Source organism: Etheostoma spectabile, chromosome 4 (assembly GCF_008692095.1).
Source record: "Etheostoma spectabile isolate EspeVRDwgs_2016 chromosome 4, UIUC_Espe_1.0, whole genome shotgun sequence".
Lineage (NCBI taxonomy): Eukaryota > Metazoa > Chordata > Actinopteri > Perciformes > Percidae > Etheostoma > Etheostoma spectabile.
Window position 1 is genome coordinate 19,024,854 of NC_045736.1, and position 21,392 is coordinate 19,046,245.

Below are 21,392 nucleotides of genomic sequence, written 5' to 3' on the forward strand. Positions count from 1 at the left end.
AGCTTGACGTGACGTCCCAGGACTCTCAACCGGAAGGGTGAATGTAAACAAAGTAGTTGAGATTTAGAAGTACAGTAGACTGTTCTCTTCTAGTGTTACTGAAACAATTGCTTGTATTCAAAAATTTTTTATAAACGATGTAAACTAATTAACGTTAGACAGACTAAGTGCTAAACCTATTGATTCAACGATATCCGTGTGTCGACAATGGATTTTTTGCTATCTTGCTGCTAGCGAGCGTTAGCTAAACGGCTAATCTCACTGCGCTAGCTAAACAATAAGCGAGAAGCACCAATGCCTCAAGAGGGAGAGCAGTCTCTTCCACTGGTTCGCTCCCTGAACAGTCGAATACCGATTAATGCTGTGTTCCGTAACCTCAGTCCCCGTGTCGTACGACCACTATGGATAGATTACCGCGGAGAACCCCGGGCGTACGTTGATTTACAGCCAGGAACGGGACGAGAAATGTCGACCTTTGTCGGTAAGTCTTTACCAACATTGCAAGCTACGGTGCTTATGCATACGGGGTTGCTACTTTGTCCCAGATTTGATATACCTTTCCAGTGGTGGAAGTAATACTACAAGTAGCAATACCATAGGGTGAAAATAATGAGTCAGGGATTCCACATTTTACTTAAATAAAGGTACTTTAGTATAGTATTAGCATCGGTATATACTTAAAGTACCAAAGTAAAAGTTCTCATCATGCAGATTATGTTCCTTTTCAGAATCATGCACACTTAAATAATACATCATACTTTATTTGTACAGTGCTTGAGTGGATATGCTCGCCACTGCACGTTTCCCATAATGATAAATCATCCAGGGGCAGCATGCTGTTGGTTTTTTCATAAAAAATCTAAAGTAGCCAAGATTTTAACAGAAGCCTTTCATGTTATTGCTATAATGTTTAACCGCTCTTTTAATTTGTAGAAGTGAAAAAGTTTCTCACTAAGATAAACTGCAGAGGAGGTTCTGCCCATACTTCCATCCGAGGATGATTACAGCATCCACTGTGATTTTTGATGCAGCTCTAAACCTTAATTGAATGTTGCATTTCAGACAAAAAACACTATGTGCTACAAAGTTGGTCACCAATTAGTGTCAGTGGACTACCAAAAAGTGTGAACTGATGACATGTAGTTCAAGGCTTGCTTTTTCTGTTTAGTTTATGAATTGCCAGTGCAATGGTATCACTTGTGTGCTGTGTAATGTACAATTTTTTTCAATGTCATTTTTTGATAGTTACATGAATGGTTTCCCCAGGTCACCCATGGATGTTCAGAGATGCAGAGACTGATGAGCCACTGAGGGTGAACTGCAAAGAACTGTATCTTCCTAAACCAGCAGAGGGTAGAAATGCTAATATCACTTTACCAGGTACGATTAGCCACAGTACCTAAATATTAGCCATTATCATGTTTAATTCATTACTACTAACAAAAGATCAACAAGAGTACATTTCTAATGCACTATGTAATAGGCCCATGTCACTGTAGACCGCATCTGAGCACACTTAGCTTGCTAGTAAACTCCAGAATAAATGTTACTTGTGTATTTTTAAAAGCCTGTCTAACTACTGTTGATTAAGGTGCTGTGAACAATTTCCAGTCTGATAGTTTAAAGAACAAATTACAAAAATAGTACTAACAGTTTTCCACTTGCCTTTATCCGGTCATGCAAGGAGTCTTGGTTTTGACAGGAATTTGAGATCTCTTGTACTGACAATTCTACCACACTGCATAAAACTAGGTGAATTGCATTGCTTACAATGCTCAAGGCGTCACAAAATTACAAAAAAAAAATCTGAAATCTTTTATAGAAACGGACTGTCTTTGCTTAACATTTTTTCAACAATTTCTCTCTTGTTTGGTTAACACAGTTTACAGCCTTAAGGATCGTGCTCTTCAGGTTATTCGGCGTCTGGTACGAGCAGAAGACTACAGGAGGTTGGAAATAGCACGGTGTCTCCACGAGGAGCTGGAAGATCTGCCCAGTGTATTGAAAGATCTCCACCGCATGAACCAGCGAGTAGAGCAGCATCTGCTGGAGAGGATCCATTGCCAGGAGGAATGAGGCATGAAACTGAATGAATCATAGTCCCATATAGACAGCAATAATATATTCCACATTATTAGAAAGCACAGAAGCCAGAATAATTAAATATAAGATACAACGTTGGAGTTACTTCTTGGGTGAGTGAGCAGCTGTTGCAAAGTCTTACATTTGCTGCAAATAAATTGGATCTGCTGCCTGTTATATCCACTCATTGGCTTTGGCAAATGTCTTCCTCTGCAGATAAAAAAACGGTTTGTTGCATTTACCTTTTAGGACAAGGAGTGTTCAGTTCATCTTTGGTTAAATATTATTGTTTAACCTCTAAAATGGTATTTATTCCTAAAAGGCAATTAAGAGAAATGGGGACATTTTAGTTATTGATGCCTATCTGATGTCACTCTCTACTTTATTTTGCCATATTGCCACTTTGTCCTATGCACGAGACAGATCTTACAGTACAACTATGTTTTTGTCTTGCAAAAACAGTGTTATAACTTCTGTCCTAAATATCATGTCATAAAGGAGACTAAATAAAAAGTATATGGTCACATTAGATAGGAATTTCAGAGAGATTTGTGTTGTTAATATTCTGAGTGGGAATGCCTGAGATAAGGTGATCTTAACCAATTCCGTTTAGTGCACATCTCCCCTCAAAAAACATCTTACTTTGTTATTCTAGCAGTTTAAAGACTGAACTCTTAAATAAACTCTCATTACAAAGCTTTTGCTTTGGAACTTTAAATCTGGAATTATGGGTATATTTTCCAAGTTGTCCTATTCTGCTGAATGTAGACTTTTTGTCAGAATATACCTACCACCATAATGGACCGAGTCTCTAACATAACTTAGTTTTCTAACATTTTGTCTTGCTGCTGATTTCCTTTAGTAAAAAACAATTAACATTGTCTTTGCAATTTTTTCAAGACTAGGCTGTAAAAACACACTAAGGAGTTTATGCTTTTGTTTTTGCCTACTTTTTCATTTCTGCCTATTTTGTGCTTCTGTCACTATGTTTTAAATGTATGCATTGCTGGTCTATCTCAAAGACCGTAATTGTGTTTATTTGTGTAATACATAAATAAAAGATATATTTCTTAACTGGTTGAAAGCTGTGATGACTTGCTATTTTAGTTATTTGCTCAGCCACTTACAGTGAATACAGCAATTGATTATGAACAAGTAAAGTTTGACTAATCCCAAAACAAAAATCATAAAAGTGAGACCTCATTGCTCAGAGCATATAGGGATGATTATTGAGAAGCCATTATGTTGGTGGAGAACTACAACATTACCACTGTTTATTTGGAAGTGTGATGAAATGTCACTGCTGATTCATGATTTAGGAATCCAGGGCTTTCAAGTGCAACTAAGTTAACTGAGTTTAACAATAGAGGATTAGCATTATAAAATCTTAAAGCAATTTAATTGTAATTATTGTTATTAAGATTGGTACAAGCTGAATAACTTCACACAGTTGACACTTGGATGAAGGCGACTGTTTAAGGTCACAGACAAACAAGGATGTCTCTTTTAAGTCACAATCTGAAATTATAACCTGCTCTAGTTCAACACAGCAGGGGCACTGTTGTCAAACTGGTTGCTTAGCAACAAAGTAACACAACCCATATTTGTGAGTGTGTGTGTGAGTCGAGCTGGCTGCAGTAATATCATGAACATGCAGACAAGGGAAAAGAAAAAAGCATGGGACTCAAGTCGTTTTAGGGGAGAGAAGTAAGAACTTGGTCACTGTCGATCTCTCACATATGTAAAGTATTTGTTTTGCAGGCGTGTGGTGCATGATGTCACTTTGTTGGACTGAAGGAATGAACGGTAACACGTATTCATGATTCTTTGATTTTCTTCACCAGCAAGACATTTTGGCCGAGAAGTCACCCTGTCCTGTTCCCCCATCTCCAGACAGACCACTGGAGCAAAATGAAAACAATGGTAAGAACAAATTAAACAAAATCCAATCTACAGAATAATATATAAAGTTACGCAATCTTGATTAAGAATAAAAACATACAACTACTTTTTATTCCTTTGATACTATGCACAGTTATTTCCACCTAGGTTCCAGTTTATTTTGCATCAGTTCCAGCTGCCTTGTTGAAGGACAGAGGTTTGTGAAAATGACCCAATTTCACAGATAATAAACAATTGGAAGGTGACCAGGAGAACACTGTCCACAGTACATAGAGGGCAGAAAGTTCTGTACATATGTTACAAAGAAAACCGTCTTGATTTTGGCTTTATTATATGCCCTAGTGTATGAATCACATGAAGGTGCTCCAAACCATACCCCCAGCAGCAGCCTGTTGCCTCCATTGATTCTGGATGGAACTGCAGTTAATGATCCAGTTCCCTCCATGGTGCAAGCATACAGTAGGTCCCGCATTAACAAGAGCTGTTAAATTATCTTACCTTTTTATTATTTGCTCCCCCTGATATATTTTTTTTCTTTAGGTGTGAATCAAAATACACCAAATACCTCGCCTCAAAACAAGTCCCAGTTCAGGAATGAGTTCAATGACCGTGCCAGGAGGGGCTTCTGTTACTGGGTTATTGAAAAGAAGGGCTCATGTAAGCACAAATCTGAATGTCACCTACATAAGAAGTATCGGCTTAGTGTGACATTCACATGCACATACCCTGAATCTCTTTCATCATTACTGATCCTGGTGTTGAGCACTCAACCATTACAGTTTTGAAGCTTATATTCAATGACTACCAAATAGCTTTTTGAGAATGTAAACAAAACACTTCTAAATGTGTTAAAATATATCTAAATGAAGGTTAACTATGTGTCTTGTATTTATATTTTAGTAGAATAACTAATGACACTTTACATTGGGATTGATTTACACAGGTCAGAGGACTGATCTTCATTTTGTCCTTACAGGTAAAGGATACAGCTTTGGTGCCTACAAGACATTTTTGGGATTACCAAAGGTCTAACAAAAGGTGTTACTTTAATTATTGTAACCTTCATATATTTTTGAAGTCACTTAAAACCATATGATTTAACGCAGAGGGTATAATGTAATTAATCATCTATCACCTTACCAGATTGTGTCTACACTTAAAAAACTGTTGACACCATTTCCACTACCTGACGAGTGATGTGTTTTTTGTGGAAATGCTGTTACTGTATTTGAAATATTAAACTTGGGAATAATTTTTTTGTGAGACTGCAATAATGTGCTTAGGATAATGTTTAAAATACCTTAACTTACTAAGGTAACATCTCAATGGGAGTTGTTCAATACATAATCTGACCTTCCACTCTAAGCAAGTGCCGTTTTTGACATAGGGCATGATGACCATCAATATCTACAAACGAAATTAAGATGTACTGAGTGCACACATCTTTTGTATCACTGTTCAGCATTAAATACTGCCTGTCTCAACTCTGACCACCGGGGAAAACAGGCTTGAAATTGTTTATTACCTCCTGTCTTCTAAATTGTGTTTATTGTTTTGTTGCCTGTTGTCTTATGCCTTTATTTTCATTTTTCATCATCAGGATTCCCTCTAAATTTGTATACAGTATATATTTTATTCACTATTTAAAAGCCTGTTTTCTTTTTATAGTTTAAATGCAAAGGCTTTGTCTTTAGACTATAGTTCTGAGCACCAAATGACTAAAATTCCTAATCAACAAAGGCACTCCATCTTGTTTTAGCCACTGACTAATCATAGACAGTTAAAGAAACTAATAGGGTTTTTTTTTTCCTATGGTTGTCGCTCATGAGTCAAATATCGTTGGTTAAACTCGCGAGATGTAAACCATGGCTTCAAACGGTCCAAACCCGAACATTTACACAATCTAGTGGTTAATTAAACGCAAACTTTTAGCTAATTCAATCCAATATTGAACACGTCAGTGAAAATCGTGATATTTTGATTTTGTTTTGAAACGTTGTTAGCAAGAAATTGTGTGAGCTGCCGTGGAGTGGCCGACTGATCCAACGCGGATAAAGTGACATCTACCCACGCTTCCCAAGCTGCGCCGAGCCTGAGAAGGTAATTTGACAACTCTTAAACATTTGCTAGCTAGGTCGTTAAATTTAATTGTGTGCCATCTGGCTAGCTAACTGACTATATCGTATGTACTGAAGTGTAAATCTCAATAAAAATAACTGGCTTTTAATTGTATTTTTGTAGCCAGAACATTTAACTACTTTTTAAAGGTCACAGTTTGAATTAGCAAGTGAAAATAGTTGGCTAAAGTTAAGGTGCTAGCTAGCTAACGGCCTCTTTTATTAACGTTACCAAAATCTCGCCAATGTTTAATTTTCAGCGTCTTTTCTCCTGAGGCCAAGTCTGACTGATCATTTACAGCTGCACAAAATCCCCAAAACACTAACTTATTTTAACGTTAACTGTTGACGGTGGCACAATTCTGCAAAAAACCTTAGCTAGCACCTGAAATTAACTGACACATCTTCAGGTGGACGTTAGCTATGCTAAAAAAAACTTGGTGGCCATGATCTTTTGGTTGTGGCTAGAAGGAATACAGCTAGCTACGTCCGGAAGTTAGGCAAAATCTAATCTAATATAATTTTAGTATTTTAAACCCAGGAAACGCGTGTTCGTTTATCGGGAGTGTTTTAATCCAAACCATGACATATTTTCTATACTTGACTACCGTTAGTCGCTTTGGTGCCTAAACTCAGCAAACTTACTGTCGTAAACACGTTCTCTCAGCTAAATGCGGCAGTGTCCGTACACAATGTTGCACTACTACCTACTGTAGGTTTCATTCTCCCTTAGTGTCCATTCATCTTAAGCCATCTTTCTAGGCCAGTCACTCTTAAAAAAACCTAAATAATACTCTCCTTCCGTGGCCACTGTCTCCACACTATAATATACTTTTAACAGTGTCCTCTGCTTGACCTTAAATTGTGGCAACATTCCCTTTCCTGTGTAAATTTTCTGAATGCCACAGGGACATGCTCAACTTTTTCAGCCTTCTGGCACAAATCACAAAGACCCATTAGATGTTGCGCATACATTATATGTATACATACATACATTATACACTCCTATATCTTTGCCATTTGCTCTCTTGTCCAGCGTAAACTTCATTTTTGTGTCCACTACTATAAACATGTCTGCAGCACCCATTTTGTTGGATGGTATCTCCTTGTCTCCTTAAATTGACCCAGTAATTGGACACCAGCTGTTTCCAACATAACCACAATGTAATTTCTTGCTGGCCATGATGTGTTTCACCAGTTTTTCTCTAATTTCACAGCAAATAAAAGCGATACAGTAGACACAGGGCTAACAATGTGCTATATACAACAACAACAACACAACAAACAACAAACTGTTTTGAGCTCAGACAATTAGATCATTAAAGGAGAAGTTTGACCAGTTAAAGTATTGGTATTTCATGGCTACTCGGCACCAGTATGTTATTGAGGGTTTTCTGCTGTACTTTTTTGTGAAGGTAAGACTTTGCAACGGGAAATGACAAACTTAGAGCTAGCAAGCCCCATGCTGAAGATGGCAAGTTTTTAAGAAAATTTGGATCATGCGATAAATCAGGCCTGCTTGGTTCATTCAGTGAATGCTTGTGAAGATTTACAAAGAATATGTTTACTGCATTTGCTATTTAACTGAGACGCTTTTGGACCGATGGACGGGATTTTTATGGACAAACAAACACGGTGATCAGTGGTAAGAGCAAATTACGTTTAATCATGTATCCAGCTAATTTAAATAGCTCACGTTACTGTATTGTGTGAACAGTTAACTTCATTTAATATTTTTCAGCCTCAATCATTTAATTATGTTTTTCTTTTGCGGGGTGCAAATGTTCCACCAAACACAAGTTCCTTACCGAGACCATTTTTCTGAGCCACAATTTTTTCAGACGATTGTGATGGTTTAAAGAAATGCAAACAATCTGCGTTTTTTTTCTCCTATGCCAGAATGGATGTGGTAGTGCCAGACCTTCCCCCACAGCGCTGTTTATATAGGTCTGGCAATTATAACTTAATTTGAATAGCACTTTTTAAAAATACATAGTTTCAAAATGCATTAATAAAGGACACAAGAGACGATAATAAAAGTATACAGTAAAAATTTAAACCAGACATGCCTAAATTAAATAATTTTAATAATCCAAGTCAGTTAAAAGCCAGTTTAAAAAGGTGTGTTTTTAGCTGATGGAGTAAGACTCAAGGAATAACCTATAGGCAAAAGGTATTTAGCATACCCTGCATGCTATATAATAATAATAATAATAATAATAATAATAATAATGAGTGCATGGTTAGCTCTTAATCTACTAACTAAATTGATTACCAGATGGGCATGTCATCTTATTGTAGAAAAAAAGAATGCTTTTACAGTGAGGCTTTCATGTTTTTTCCTTGTTGCTTGCGTGATGTACTGAATGGTCATACAGATCTTTTCATTCCTTTTCTAACTGTGTATTGGATTAGAAATCTCAGACATGGACAGCAGCAGAAAGAAGGTGACGTTTAAGTGGCGACGAACTGCAATCACCTCACCCACACAACCTCAGCAGAGAGATGCTGGCTTAAGCACACCCACTCGCTGGAATATGTCGCCGAATGAAGATTCAAATACTTTGCCCCTCAGTGAGTCTCCAGGACCTGATGGCCTTGGAGCACTGAGTCTGGACACTCCCAAGAGAAAAGCAGTGGTGCTTGGTGAAAGCATGCCCTCTTTTGGCAAACTTAAGCTGAGGAAGCTTTCAAGGATAAATTTGGAAAAATTCACCACTTCAGAGGTAAATAAAACCACAAGATTGGCGGTTCGATCCCCGGCTCCTCCGGCCACATGTCAAAGTGTCCCTGAGCAAGACACTGAACCTTGAGTTGCATATGTATGTATAGCTGACCACTGCTCTTGTGACTAATTAAGAATAAAGTTTTTATATTTTTATTAATCGTCTAAATACAATCAAAAGTGTTTTTGATCAAAGTTAAACTAAAATGTGCTATGTCATACATTATGTTAAGTAAGAAGTTACTGATTTATTTCTCCATTTGCACCCTAACTCTCAGGAGAAACCTATGAAAAACTTATCCAGGCAGCTGCAATCCACAGAGAGCCAGCAAGTATCACCTCCACCTCTCTCTTTCGTCTTGAAAAAGGAGAGGACACCCGAAGAGGGATCAGTTGCTATCTATAGGAGAGCATTGATTGCAGCCATTGGCAACACAAGCACCGCAGGCAGCTTTACAAAGATCCCCAAGACTTGCACTAACAGCCTGTCTTTGCCGTTTGTGTCTTCACCAGTGAAGACTGAAGCGGCCAGTCCAGCATCACTTGATGGAACGGTCATAGATATTAAGTGTTCCTCGATCAAACCTGAAAATAAATTTGAAGACAACGGCACCGTCCAGGAAGAACAGTGGTCCCCACTTCAGATGTTTGAGGACATTGATGTCCAAGGTGACAGCTCAGAGCTAAAAAAAGACGGAAGAGTAAGTTAACTAACATATAGAAATGTATCTTTTCTTGTTGTGTTTGCTTATAACTTATAAATGCTGTAACAGTATAATTTTGTCTTTCTTGTCTGTGATTACATTATTTTTTCAAATTTAAAAAGAAATATCCAAAGCAGACATAATGTTGGTACAGAAGGCAGGAAATTGATGTCCATTAAAATATTGACCACAAAATAATTATCAAGCCATTGAGGGTTAAAAGATAATGGAGATTGTATTTTTCACTATTTGTTTACTTTTTCAGAGTGTTGTGCTAAAAGGAGAAGATTCACCTGAGAGATTAGTTGCTTCAGACTCTGTGTCTGTAGAAACAACCTCTCAAGACAAGTTATTTGCTGCAGAAACTAGACCAGAAGCCGAAGACTGTGACTCGTCCCTCCTTGCTCTGGAGTATTTCCCAGATTCTTTGACTTGTTGTTGTTCTGACAGCCAACAATGGGAAAGTCCTTCTGTGACCACCCAGGGAGATGCAACTTCCTCTCTAACCTTTTCATCCACCAATGAAACCACTGGGGTTGTCCAGGCAACTGCTGAGGACATTGAGATGCCTTACTCTCTGTCACACAGGGAAGTTTTTGTCTCTGTCAAGCAGCCCCATCCAACAAACATGGCCCCTCCAAAGGTATTCAGAGTTGAGACAGAGAGTTTCCGCTCCTCCAGCATTATGGCCTGTTTATCGGATCCGTTTGCTCTGCCACTACACTCAAATAGAGGAGCATTGAACCCTCACTTGAAGTCTACAACAACACGCAGGCAATCAGATGTTGGCTCTTCCATGCGTCACCCCCCCTACTCCTTTACACATGGTGGCACCCCTAAAAGAAGATTTTCCTTGGGGGCAGAACATATGTGGAACAGTTATCCCTGTCTGAACGATCAGGTTGGTTTCATAGACACACACTGCCATATAGACATGCTCTATGGAAAGCTTGGCTTCTGCGGGACATTCAACAGCTTTCAAAGGCAGTACCAAAGCAGCTTTCCTCCAGAGTTCAGAGGCTGTATTGCCAACTTCTGCAACCCAAGGCTCATGGTGAAGGAGGCCCTGTGGGAAGGTTTGCTGGCTGAAGACATGGTGTGGGGGGCGTTTGGGTGCCACCCTCACTTTGCCAAAGACTACTCAAGTGTCCATGAACGCAACATATTGATGGCCATGCGGCATCCAAAAGCTGTGGCATTTGGTGAGATAGGCCTGGATTACTCCCATAAAAACTCCACTGACTCCACCAGGCAAAAAGAGGTACCGGTATAATCTAGGTTGATGTGATATAAAACTTTGTACTTCAGTGACTGCTCATATATTGTGTGGAATTGAATGATACTATTGTAAACTAATAATTAATGTTGTGGTCCGTGTTTTGTGTGTCTGCTTCTTTGTGAAGGTGTTTGAGCGTCAGCTGCGTTTGGCTGTGGCCATGCAGAAGCCTCTAGTGATTCACTGTCGGGACGCAGATGATGACCTGCTGGCAATCATGAAGAAATGGGTCCCGAGGGAATACAAAATTCACAGGTGCGTGTGGAGGAAAATCATCTGATCAATTTATTATTTTACAGCACTTAAAAAAATGTAAATATTTATTGCCTGCTGTTTTCTTATCACCATGACAAAAAAAAGTGAATCACTCCTCTGTTTTGTTTAAAGGTATAATCCTTAAGATATTTTTTAATAATAAGTATATTTTTGCTCATTTTGCCAAATCAACAAAGCTCAAAATGTTGAGGATTACAAAAGGCCTTCATAGTGTTAACTGCATTTAATCTGCAAATTTTCTGTCTTGATTACTTCCTGATTATATGGTTTCCAGGCACTGTTTCACAAACAGTTATCCAGTGATTGAGCCCTTCCTGACAGAGTTCCCCAATCTGTATGTGGGTTTCACAGCCCTGATTACCTACTACAAGGCCACAGAGGCCCGAAATGCTGTCCGCCAGATCCCTCTGAACCGCATTGTTTTGGAGACAGATGCACCATATTTTCTGCCGAGACAGGTATGTTTTAATTTGAGGCCTAGGAAAACCAAAACACTGCACTATTGATGTTTTTTTTCCCAGTTCTTAAAGCACCACTAGAGAACTTTTTGTAACTTAAAATAATGTTTCTAAATTGTTTCAGTGGTTCATCAACTCGTAACATTGAGAACAGCACTTCTGTATTTGCTTTGCGACTCTTTACCGGCTCTAACCGCACTATGCTAGTTTGCCAAATCAGGTAGCGGATCTGTAGTTCCAATGAGACATGAGGCCACAATTCCGCTTCCAACCTGTAGGGAGACCGATGCCGGAAAAGTTACATAGTTTTGCTTTAATATTGTTAATAATTACAACTTCTTACAAACGTATGTTACAAATGCTTTCTTAAACGTGTGTTTTAATTACAGCTGGTGCACACTAGGGCTGGAAAAGGCCTTTTAAGCTCTTTGTCTTCTGTATTATTGAACAAAGACAATCAATAAATCATTGTATATTATGAACAACACAATATTAGACAGATTAAACAAACTGTGCTTTCCAGGAAGCCAGGCCTGTTTGTGATGGTAAAATTAGGTAATACATGAATTTATATGAATGACATCTTTTATTTAAGTACTTCAATCACAGTAGTATAATGAGCACTGACCAAGCCTGGTCTAAACATTCATATGAAAGCCAGAAAGAAATCACACAAATATAAGTGCAGATTGCAGAAATAAAAAAAACAAATATATGTCTTTTCTACGGCGCCACAAAGGTGACATGGAGGGAAAGAAAAAAACAAGAAAAAAGAGATCTTGACTTTGTTTTTGCGAGATATCGAGTTTTATTTGCAAGAGCTCGCAAATCCAAACAATAAAAACTCGATCTTGCAAAAAAAGTCAAGATCTCACAAAAGTGTTGGTCCACAGTACATGTTCTTTTCTCTTTTTTTTTAAATTTTTTTATTTTTTTTTATTTTGGGAAAGTAAACTTTTCGTTCAGAATCTTATTGGCATCCATTTTCTCATCTCACACTCGCCATCTGCTCAAAACGTAACGTTAGTACTCTTTGGCCGTCTCGCAAGCCCAAACAAGTGTATGCGTCGCGCCTGTTGGTTGGTTTCCGGTCTAGCTAGATCCGGTGTAGTGTTGTAACTACAGTTTGCTAGGCCAAAAAGAACACTAATCTCACAATAAAAAAATGGATGCCTTAAATAATGTTAGTTTTTTTTTTTTTTTAAGTTTTTAGTTTGTGTATTCCTCCTGAAAGTGACTTGAAATGTTAATTTGTTTTATTGTTTTCATATGTTGCTAAATTTGCACATTTTGACTGTAAGATTAAAGGGATAAGAGCTTGGACGTTAAACAAGAGCTATTAATTATTTTACATACTACTGTTAAAAAAAGCAAATACAAGCTACTCTTTTGTTTTATATAATGACTATGCTGTTGTAAACAATTTTTTGTTACTACTACTATTGATTTAAAAAACAATCGATAAGAGTAGTAGGGGGGCCTGTGTAGAGTGTGCGCCCATAAACAGAGGTTTAGTCCTCAATGCAGCAGCCACGGGTTCAATCCAGATCTGTGGCCCTTTGCTGCATGTCGTTCCCCCTCTCTCCCATTTGGTGTCTAAAGCTGTCGTATCTAACAAAGGCCTAAAATGCCAAAAAATCATCTTGAAAAAAAAGTTGTTATTAAAATCCAAAAAATACCCATTACTAGTTATAAGTGTGTGTCACTCTTATCAGGTGAGGAAAGATGTCTGCAAGTTTTCACATCCCGGTATGGGCATCCATACGCTGCTGGAGCTGAGCCTGCTGAAGGGGGAAGACATGGCTACAGTCCTCGCCACCATCCGAAACAACACTGTTCAACTTTATGGCGTATGATCTTCAGAGATGGATAAAAAAAAAAACCCTAGCAAGAAAGAGAAGTCAGAATCAATGTTTTTGGCAATAATTTGTGACACAAATATTTATCAATCCTTCATGTAGAGATGTAGAAATATGAAGGAGCAGTCTCATTTGAAACTAAGTCTTGAAACATGTAAAAAGCTAAAAAAATAACTGACTGGAAGGATACTGTATAATGTTTATTTGATTATATTTTAATCCGTTGTTCAACAGAGAAATTAATTCCTAAGCTTTTTTGGTGTCTAGTTTTTGCTGTGTTGACATATTGTGACATCCCTTGTTTGTTCTAATTTGTTTGGATACCAGTCTTGTCTGGCTGCTAGTAGTGTAGTTCAGTTTGAAGCAATGGACACACATTAAAAGCCTTTAATCCTGCTTTTAAGTTCTTGTTAAAGTTCTCATCATTAATGCATATATGTGCAGCGTAAATGTGTACATAATACAGCGACTTGTGTGGTCTTTGCTGTGAGCAAAGCTGATTCTTTATTGAAGAGTGCTTTTTATTTTGAGAATCATTAGCGTGGCCTATTGGTGACATTTTCCTGTCGTCAGTTTTCCATCCATGGACAAGATTGTGTATCTTGTTTAGCAGTCTAGTTTTCTCACAGACCAACTGAATTACAATATACTGAAAGATTATGGATTTTTTTGCCCAATGACGCCTAAAGTTGAAATTGCCTACCAAAGCTTTGATATAACAGTGATTACAGTTGTGAAACCCTCCAAAAGCTGTCAGACCAGCACTTAGAGACACACAGATACACACATACAGAGTTTCTTTTTCTTGTTAAAGATTATTTTTTAGGGAGCATTTTAGGCCTTTATTGACAGCACAGCTGAAGAAATAAAAGCAAAGCCCCACAGGTTGGAGTTGTATCCAGGCCCTCTGTGTCGAGGAGTAAACATCTGAATGTGGGCCTTTTTTTTTTTTATTTATAAAGCAAGCAGAATACAGACATGCTGTATATCACAATATTAAAGCTTTAAAACTAGTTTCATTTGTAAGGCAAACACATACCCCTGCCCTTTCCCAACCCTCCTTAATTCCTCCAATACACCCAGAATCTTTACTTCATGGGTCTCAAACTCGCGGCCCGGGGGCCAATTGCGGCCCGCGGGATGATATTTTGTGGCCCCCTACTTGACATCAAAGTTAAGTGTTAGTGCGGCCCGCGCGTTCTGAAACTTTTTGTCATTGTGCATGTCACTTATGGGCTACCGTAGTCTCGTGACAGCGGTGTAACCGTTGTCAAGCTAGCTAAGTACCCTTTGTGGCAAATGCTTGAGGTTTGACAATGTGATGTCTGTTGTTGTGAAATGCACCAACCATATCAGATCTAGGGGTTTAAAGCACCGGCAGTTCCGCGCCCTTTTTTGAGGAAATAGAGGGTTTTTTTGGAATACTTGATGCGGCCCAGCTAAACCCAGACTCTACCTCCAGCGGCCCCCAAGTAAATTGAGTTTGAGACCCCTGCTTTACTTGGTCAAAAATGAGACAGAGAGACAAAAGGATAAGTCAATGCTTTATTTTTACAGGCACGTGGGTCTCTGAAGGTGTTAACATTCTTGTTTGAGCCTCAAAGTTGTGATTGTCTTTCTGAAACAGGATGAACCATGTAAAAAATAACATTTACAAAACAAAGTAATTATTTTACTATATGTTTGCTGAAAGGAACACACTTCTTAATGTATTAAACAGAGGAATTGGGCAAACCTGCTGCAGCCTCTGTGTTTCCCAGCAGATGCTGAATGATCTCCTGCAGCGCAACACCGTACTCCTCAAAGTCCTCCTCTCTCATAGTGAAGCCAATTTCGAAGGGGGCACTTATCTACTCCGAGGAGAGAAGGACCATAAAGTTTTAGGGGTGACATTGGGTTGTGTGCTATAATCGTGACTGATTGCTACTCACTGTGATGTGGTTATCCTTGGTGAGTTGACTAGGCTCGTCCATGACTTGGCGGCCGACTCTGGAAGACTTCCCCTTGTTCTGTGGTTGACCCAGACCGGAGAAAGCTCATGATTGATACATGATTCATTAGAAGTTAAAATGTAGTCAAGGAGATTACATAAGTATAATTTATATGCAGTGATTGCAGTTCCTAATGAGTGCACTGTCCATACAGCCATTCATTCATCTCAAATTTAGAAATGTTCATGACATGATGATGGTAAAAAAATGCCTCCTAATAATGCCACATGATCACATGCCTAAAAAATAACTAGTGGAAAATGTTTAAAAAATGTAAAATAAATTCAGTCACAAGACCGTTAGCATAACTAACATTGACGGGAGACAAATAAGCGAGTTATCATTTAACAGTGAAGACAAAGAAACATTAAATATAAAATGATACATGTGAAAAAATTACAAGAATTAAAAACAAGAATACAAAAATGTATATACAGAAGTAAAACCAACCAACAAGTAATTGTTATGGAAGATTGATTTGTCTTATGTTGAAAGTGATAATAGTGTTACATTCAGTACAGCAGGATGTAAACTGCTTTATTCAATGTATATAGAGTGAACTGCCAAATAGCTACATGCGTCATCAATTTTTATACTTTCATAAACATGAATCCTATTGATCCAAATTGACTCACAGAAAGCATCTTACCAGAGGTCTTTGTGAAGGGCTGAGAAAGCTGGAGCCTGCGCTGGTCAACTTGCACCACAAGGTTAGAGAACACAGCAAAAAGACGAGCAAACAGGTGTTTCTTTTCAAAAACATGTTGAATTATAAATATCAATATGTTGAAGTAAACTACAGTGTGAGGCTGCTAATCGGAATCTGAGAGTGATCTTAGTTCTCTCACCCTTAAAATTGCCTACTTTGTTTGTGAGCGTCTGGCTTCATACCTTTATATATACACCTTTCACCCTCTTTCCTTTTGGATTAAAAATGTGTTCAATATAATAGAAACTATTTGTGCTCTCATATCTTGGAAGCATTTGACTGTTCAAATGTTTAAATAGATAACAAAGTGGGCATTTCTCTGTTGTTACCTGATAGCAGGCCTGTTGGTCAGATCTATTCAGTGGAATGATGGAGGTAATCGTATCGCTGTCAGAGATACAGAAATATCTGGCAGATTCAGCCTATTATGCATGCCCACAGAAACATGCCAGTTTAAAAAAAAACAAAAAAAAAACTGCCAGTTGCAATACTCATGGAAATTATTGCAGCTAGTGTTTACTCAGGGAGTCACAGATATTAAGGTTAAAAACTATCACACTGCTCAACAGTAAATCATTTTTTTAATGTGTCTTAAACTGAGGCATTTGACAAATTCTGAGCCAATAAATGTATATTTGATAAGATTATGTGTTAAACCTTTTTAACGGTCATTGTGTTTTTTATGAATAAGACACATTACAGGTACTCACAATTAGAACACTCCCCAATGCATTAATTCCCTAGGTTTATAATACAGAAGAGGCAAAAAAAACTATGATTTCCTAATTGCTGCACAAAGGTTTTGGTCAGAAGATCTTAACCTGACATACTATAGCTGTAACTCCATGCTGGGAGCTGCACTTTTGCAGGATATAAATATTTTTGTGTACCAGCTGAGAGGACATACTGAATCTAACATCATGTATTGAGAGGTACAGAGGCAAGGCTGGAAGAGGGAGGAAGAAGAAGAAACTATGAGGAGGTTAATCCACCACGGAAAGGTTACAATTAAACCTCCAAAATACTTTGCACACATTTGGTCCTTCTTGTGCTGCAGAAACTTTTCACATCTTTGCTTCTGAGGCCTGGGAGCTTGGATCTGTATGCATTTTTCTCCCAGGTGGAAGATCATCACAAAGCAATTTGAAACTGTGGACATATTGCGCAACCTTTTTACTACCATATAATCTGTCTTTTCTATGTTGTAGGCAATGTTGAGTTCTGATGAATAAACATAGGAATAAAATGTATTATATTTTTTAATTTTATTTCTTTGGTTAATAGTTACTTTTTAAGACAAAGATGCAACAGAGACAGAAATGAACCAGGTCCTGAAGAACTGAATAGGACTTGGGAGAGGAAGTCATTAGTGCAGAGAAGATGGTTTGATATTGCGTCTAATGCTACATCAAAAACGCTATATGCATAAACGTCACTAGTTGGCGTTAACCGAGATTTAACTAGCAAGAGAACCACCAACAAAGAAATCAGGCTTCAGTCACAAGGGGGTAAGCCCTTAGACATATAAAGATTTTTAACATTTTTTTTATTTTTAATTATTCAATCAGAATACAAATATACAAACAAACAAGGCATTTAAACAAAAAAACAATTTCAAAAAGTAAACTTTTGCCTCAGGTCGAGCAAATAATCAAAACATAGGAGCATACACATAGCACATCTACATTCAAAAGAAAAAGAAGTAAGAGAAAAATAGAAGAAAAATAAATAAATAAAGGGCTATCTCAAATTAAGTTCAAAGTTTCAAGTAAATAAACCAAATCATGGTCTTTTCCCACCTTAACCCGTTTCAGTGACTTATACAAAAGGTTAAGCTCATTCTTCCAATGGATCAGCGAGGGTTTGGTCTTAAAATAACTGCATTTATGTATAAAATGTTTTCCTAAAAGCATCAAATTGTTGAGAACAAAGTCTACCTTCTTGTCTTCAACAAAAACACCAAACTTCATATTCATCACTGTCAGAGGTGGCATCACAATTTCCCTGGTCTGTAACCAGCTCTGCAGATCTTTCCAGAAGGGTTGCACCGACTCACACAGAAAAAATACATGGTCTAGATTCTCAGTTTCCTTTTCCCAAAAAACACAGTTATTTGTATCAAAATTGAATCTTAAGAATTCGTTTGTTGGGTAAATTTCATTTAAAAATTTAAAGTTGACCTCTTTCACCTTTGGAAGAAGTGGAAATGAGAAATAACTTTTCCTTATTTTCTTAGCCTCTCCAACACCAAAGTCTTTCAACATATATTTTCTTCTTACCGGATTAGGATAGAATTCCTTTAATTGAATATTCCTGATAACTTTGTTGGTACATTTATAATCACAGAAAGCAATTCCTTCTAAGCAGACCCGGACGAGGAGAAACCCCGGAGTACCTAATGTCTTCTCTCACCATTGATTTTAGAGACATGGGTATAGCTTTCAACCATCTATCATAACCCTTGGCATTGCATTGGAGCTGAAATTTCTAACAAAACTCCTCGTGCTGTAACAAAATCCCATTACCGTCCATAAAATGAGCAATTGCCCAGATTCCTCTGAAATTCCTCCATGTAAACAGATTTTCTGCCAACCAATATGTATCTATTATTCCAAACTGGGGTATTGTGAGGTGTAAAATTATGTTTATAGATCAACTTCCAATAGAGAAGAACCTGCTGATGGAAAGCGGAAAGTTTGATTGGTAGTGAGCTGCATTCAAAGTCACATCGCAGAATAAAGTCAATTCCACCCATTCTGGAAAATATTAAATTGGATACACTAAACCAAAAGGATTGCTTGTTATTAATGAAAGATATTAACCATTTCAATTTTAAGACACCATTCATTATATCAAAAACAATCGCATTCGCACCTCCATCTTCATAATGTTTAACCATGTCAATTTTCCTTATGTATTGACATTTAATTCGCAATATGAAATTAAAGTTGACCTTGTTTATTGCTTTGATCCTATTTGTAGAGATGGGTAAAGTGAAGGTCGGGTAAATAAGTCTGGATGAGCTGTCCATTTTGGATAATAAGACTCTCCCAAAGATTATGATATCTCTCTGCAGCCACCTATGTAAGATTAATTTACACTTGTCTAAATTGTTGCATATATTCATTTTGTCTGAAATTATTTTATCCTTGGAAATAACAATCCCCAAGTATTTAACTTGGGACTTGACTTTTATGTTACACAAAGGTTGCAGGGGATGATCATGTATCAATAAAATTTCACATTTATTTAAACTCAATTGTAAGTCTGAAGCTCTTGAAAACTGGTCAATGATTTGTAAGGCTATGGGAATTTGATTTTCATTTTTAAGAAATAAAGTTGTGTCGTCAGCCAATTGACTTATGGTAATTTGTCTGTCATTCACATCTAACCCTTCAATGCAACTATTCTTGATCAAAATGGACTACATTTCTGCTACCATTATGAATAAAAGTGGTGAGCTGCTGCAACCCTGACGAATTCCCTTCTTAATCTCACATCAGGGACAGGCCATGCCCTAAAGCTACAAAACTATTAATGCCGTTATATAGCATCCTAATTATATTAATAATTAATAATTGGATATAATTATAAATCCAAAATTATGCAAAGTTTTCAAGATAAAGGGATGTTCACATATAAAGATATTTTTATGTCTATGGGTAAGCCCCTACTATCTAAGCGTAGCTCGCTCGGCGCCATTTTAATGCTACGAAGCCATCACCTGCAGTTAGCATCCCATTGACTGCCATTCATTTTGGCGCCACTTTGACAGTGAATAACTTTATATCTGAAGCGTTTCAAGACTCTAGTTGTCCATTGTTTATTTCACAAAAAACACGAAAATGTATAAAAAATAATCCATTACCTTGTACCTCACGTTTTGGCTCCGTAGCAGACGTTTTTGTAAAAAATAGGCTAACGATTGCGTCATAACCACGCGACTTAACGTCGCGTAGTCGACAAATCAATGGGCTCGTTCGAGATGAGCCAGGTCTGCGCAGAATCGATCACCGGCGATCGGCGCCCGTTGCATGCCGGTTAGATTTGTGTCCGACTTGAGCCCGACTTGCTCTGACGTCATGCACACGTGGGCAACGGAAATCTCACGAGAGCAAGGCGGCCGCAGTTCTGAGACGCAGGCGGCGCAGTTGCTTTTCCCCGACTGCAAGAGCCAGGCGGACCCAGAGCATGCTGGGAACGCCGGCTTCCAGCTGATTTACACCTGATAGGTTTACAACTGATGACGTTTTACATAAACTTTTATTGTTTTTGAATCGGAGGGATTTTAATAGCTATTTGTCTGATTTAAAGACTTATTCTGTCAGAACACATGTTGTGTGACTGATAGTATGTTTAGAAGTCAAAGAGATAACCGTCAGATCACGGATCATCTACAGTGTGTTTGTTATTAAATCAGCAACAGATCTCATGTAGAGCACTTGACAGCTACTCTTCATAACTAAAACAACTGGAGACTGTGTACCAGCTGTATGTGGGTCGATTATATTTGATTAAATCGGAATAGTCTAGGCTCGTGTCGAGATGAACTGCGCCTCGCCTGTAAAGTGGACGAGAGCAGCGGCAGCAGCGGGGGGCGGGGACAGAAAGCTGCGGTAAAGTCGGACAGTTTCCAGCCGATTCCAGCTCCTTCAGGCTGGACAGGAAGTGATGAAAACACTGTGGTGCGATTCCGATTTAATAAAATATAATCAGACCCACATATCAGCTGGTACACAGTCTCCAGTTGTTTTAATTATGACAGAGTAGCTGTCAAAGTGCTCTACATGAGATCTGTTGCTGATTTTAATGAACAACAGACTGGAGATGATCCGTGATCTGATCAGATTTAGTCTCTCTGACTTCTAAACGTCTCTATCAGCCACAACATGTGTTCTGGACAGAATAAGTCTTTAAATCAGACAAATAGCAATTAAAATCCCTCCGATTCAAAAACAGTAAAAAGTTTATATAAAACGTCATCATGTTGTAAACCAATCAGGTGTTAAATCAGCTGAGAAGCCGGCGTTTCCCAGCATGCTCTGGGTCCGCCTGGCTCTTGCAGTCGGTGAAAAGCAACTGCGCCGCCTGCGTCTCAGAACTGCGGCCGCCTTGCTCTCGTGAGATTTCCGTTGCCCACGTGTGCATGACGTCAGAGCAAGTCGGGATCAAGTCGGACACAAATCTAACCGGCATGCAACGGGCGCCGATCGCCGGTGATCGATTCTGCGCAGACCTGGCTCATCTCGAACGAGCCTTATGTTATCTCCTAACATACTGTATACCTACCCTC

General features: G+C 38.2%; 3 protein-coding genes and 1 long non-coding RNA gene across 4 annotated transcripts; 2 read left to right on the top strand and 2 right to left on the bottom strand.

The window, feature by feature from the left end:
* Positions 1–7: 7 nt before the first annotated feature.
* Positions 8–2,299, top strand: vhl (von Hippel-Lindau tumor suppressor). The gene is made up of 3 exons (XM_032514464.1): positions 8–481; positions 1,267–1,380; positions 1,883–2,299. The coding sequence occupies exons 1-3, from the start codon at positions 295–297 to the stop codon at positions 2,074–2,076; spliced, it is 495 nt and encodes a 164-aa protein (XP_032370355.1). The 5' UTR covers positions 8–294; the 3' UTR covers positions 2,077–2,299.
* A 524-nt stretch (positions 2,300–2,823) lies between these two features.
* LOC116688431 (uncharacterized) lies at positions 2,824–4,530 on the bottom strand. Its single transcript, XR_004331770.1, has 2 exons — positions 4,361–4,530; positions 2,824–3,983 (listed from the first exon to the last, which is right to left on the bottom strand). It is a non-coding gene; the product is annotated as an uncharacterized LOC116688431 (long non-coding RNA).
* Positions 4,531–5,814: 1,284 nt separating this feature from the next.
* On the top strand, positions 5,815–13,802 carry tatdn2 (TatD DNase domain containing 2). The gene is made up of 7 exons (XM_032514380.1): positions 5,815–6,084; positions 8,517–8,827; positions 9,105–9,527; positions 9,796–10,791; positions 10,934–11,061; positions 11,357–11,540; positions 13,256–13,802. Exons 2-7 carry the CDS (start codon positions 8,528–8,530, stop codon positions 13,394–13,396), a joined length of 2,172 nt encoding a protein of 723 aa, XP_032370271.1. The 5' UTR covers positions 5,815–6,084; positions 8,517–8,527; the 3' UTR covers positions 13,397–13,802.
* A 1,152-nt stretch (positions 13,803–14,954) lies between these two features.
* Positions 14,955–16,478, bottom strand: ghrl (ghrelin/obestatin prepropeptide). Its single transcript, XM_032514470.1, has 4 exons — positions 16,040–16,478; positions 15,331–15,408; positions 15,135–15,249; positions 14,955–15,017 (listed from the first exon to the last, which is right to left on the bottom strand). The coding sequence occupies exons 1-4, from the start codon at positions 16,151–16,153 to the stop codon at positions 14,998–15,000; spliced, it is 327 nt and encodes a 108-aa protein (XP_032370361.1). The 5' UTR covers positions 16,154–16,478; the 3' UTR covers positions 14,955–14,997.
* Between the last annotated feature and the right edge of the window lie 4,914 nt (positions 16,479–21,392).

Excerpts from the sequence above, each read along its gene's own strand:
- vhl (XM_032514464.1), top strand. The coding sequence starts at position 295 with ATGCCTCAAGAGGGAGAGCAGTCTCTTCCACTGGTTCGCTCCCTGAAC. Across the intron at positions 482-1,266 it reads AGAAATGTCGACCTTTGTCG|GTCACCCATGGATGTTCAGA; the intron begins GTAAGTCTTTAC and ends TGGTTTCCCCAG. Across the intron at positions 1,381-1,882 it reads TGCTAATATCACTTTACCAG|TTTACAGCCTTAAGGATCGT; the intron begins GTACGATTAGCC and ends TGGTTAACACAG.
- tatdn2 (XM_032514380.1), top strand. The coding sequence starts at position 8,528 with ATGGACAGCAGCAGAAAGAAGGTGACGTTTAAGTGGCGACGAACTGCA. Across the intron at positions 9,528-9,795 it reads AGCTAAAAAAAGACGGAAGA|AGTGTTGTGCTAAAAGGAGA; the intron begins GTAAGTTAACTA and ends TTACTTTTTCAG. Across the intron at positions 11,541-13,255 it reads CATATTTTCTGCCGAGACAG|GTGAGGAAAGATGTCTGCAA; the intron begins GTATGTTTTAAT and ends CACTCTTATCAG.
- ghrl (XM_032514470.1), bottom strand. The coding sequence starts at position 16,153 with ATGTTTTTGAAAAGAAACACCTGTTTGCTCGTCTTTTTGCTGTGTTCT. Across the intron at positions 15,409-16,039 it reads GCCCTTCACAAAGACCTCTG|AACAAGGGGAAGTCTTCCAG; the intron begins GTAAGATGCTTT and ends GGTCAACCACAG. Across the intron at positions 15,250-15,330 it reads CCAAGGATAACCACATCACA|ATAAGTGCCCCCTTCGAAAT; the intron begins GTGAGTAGCAAT and ends TCCTCGGAGTAG.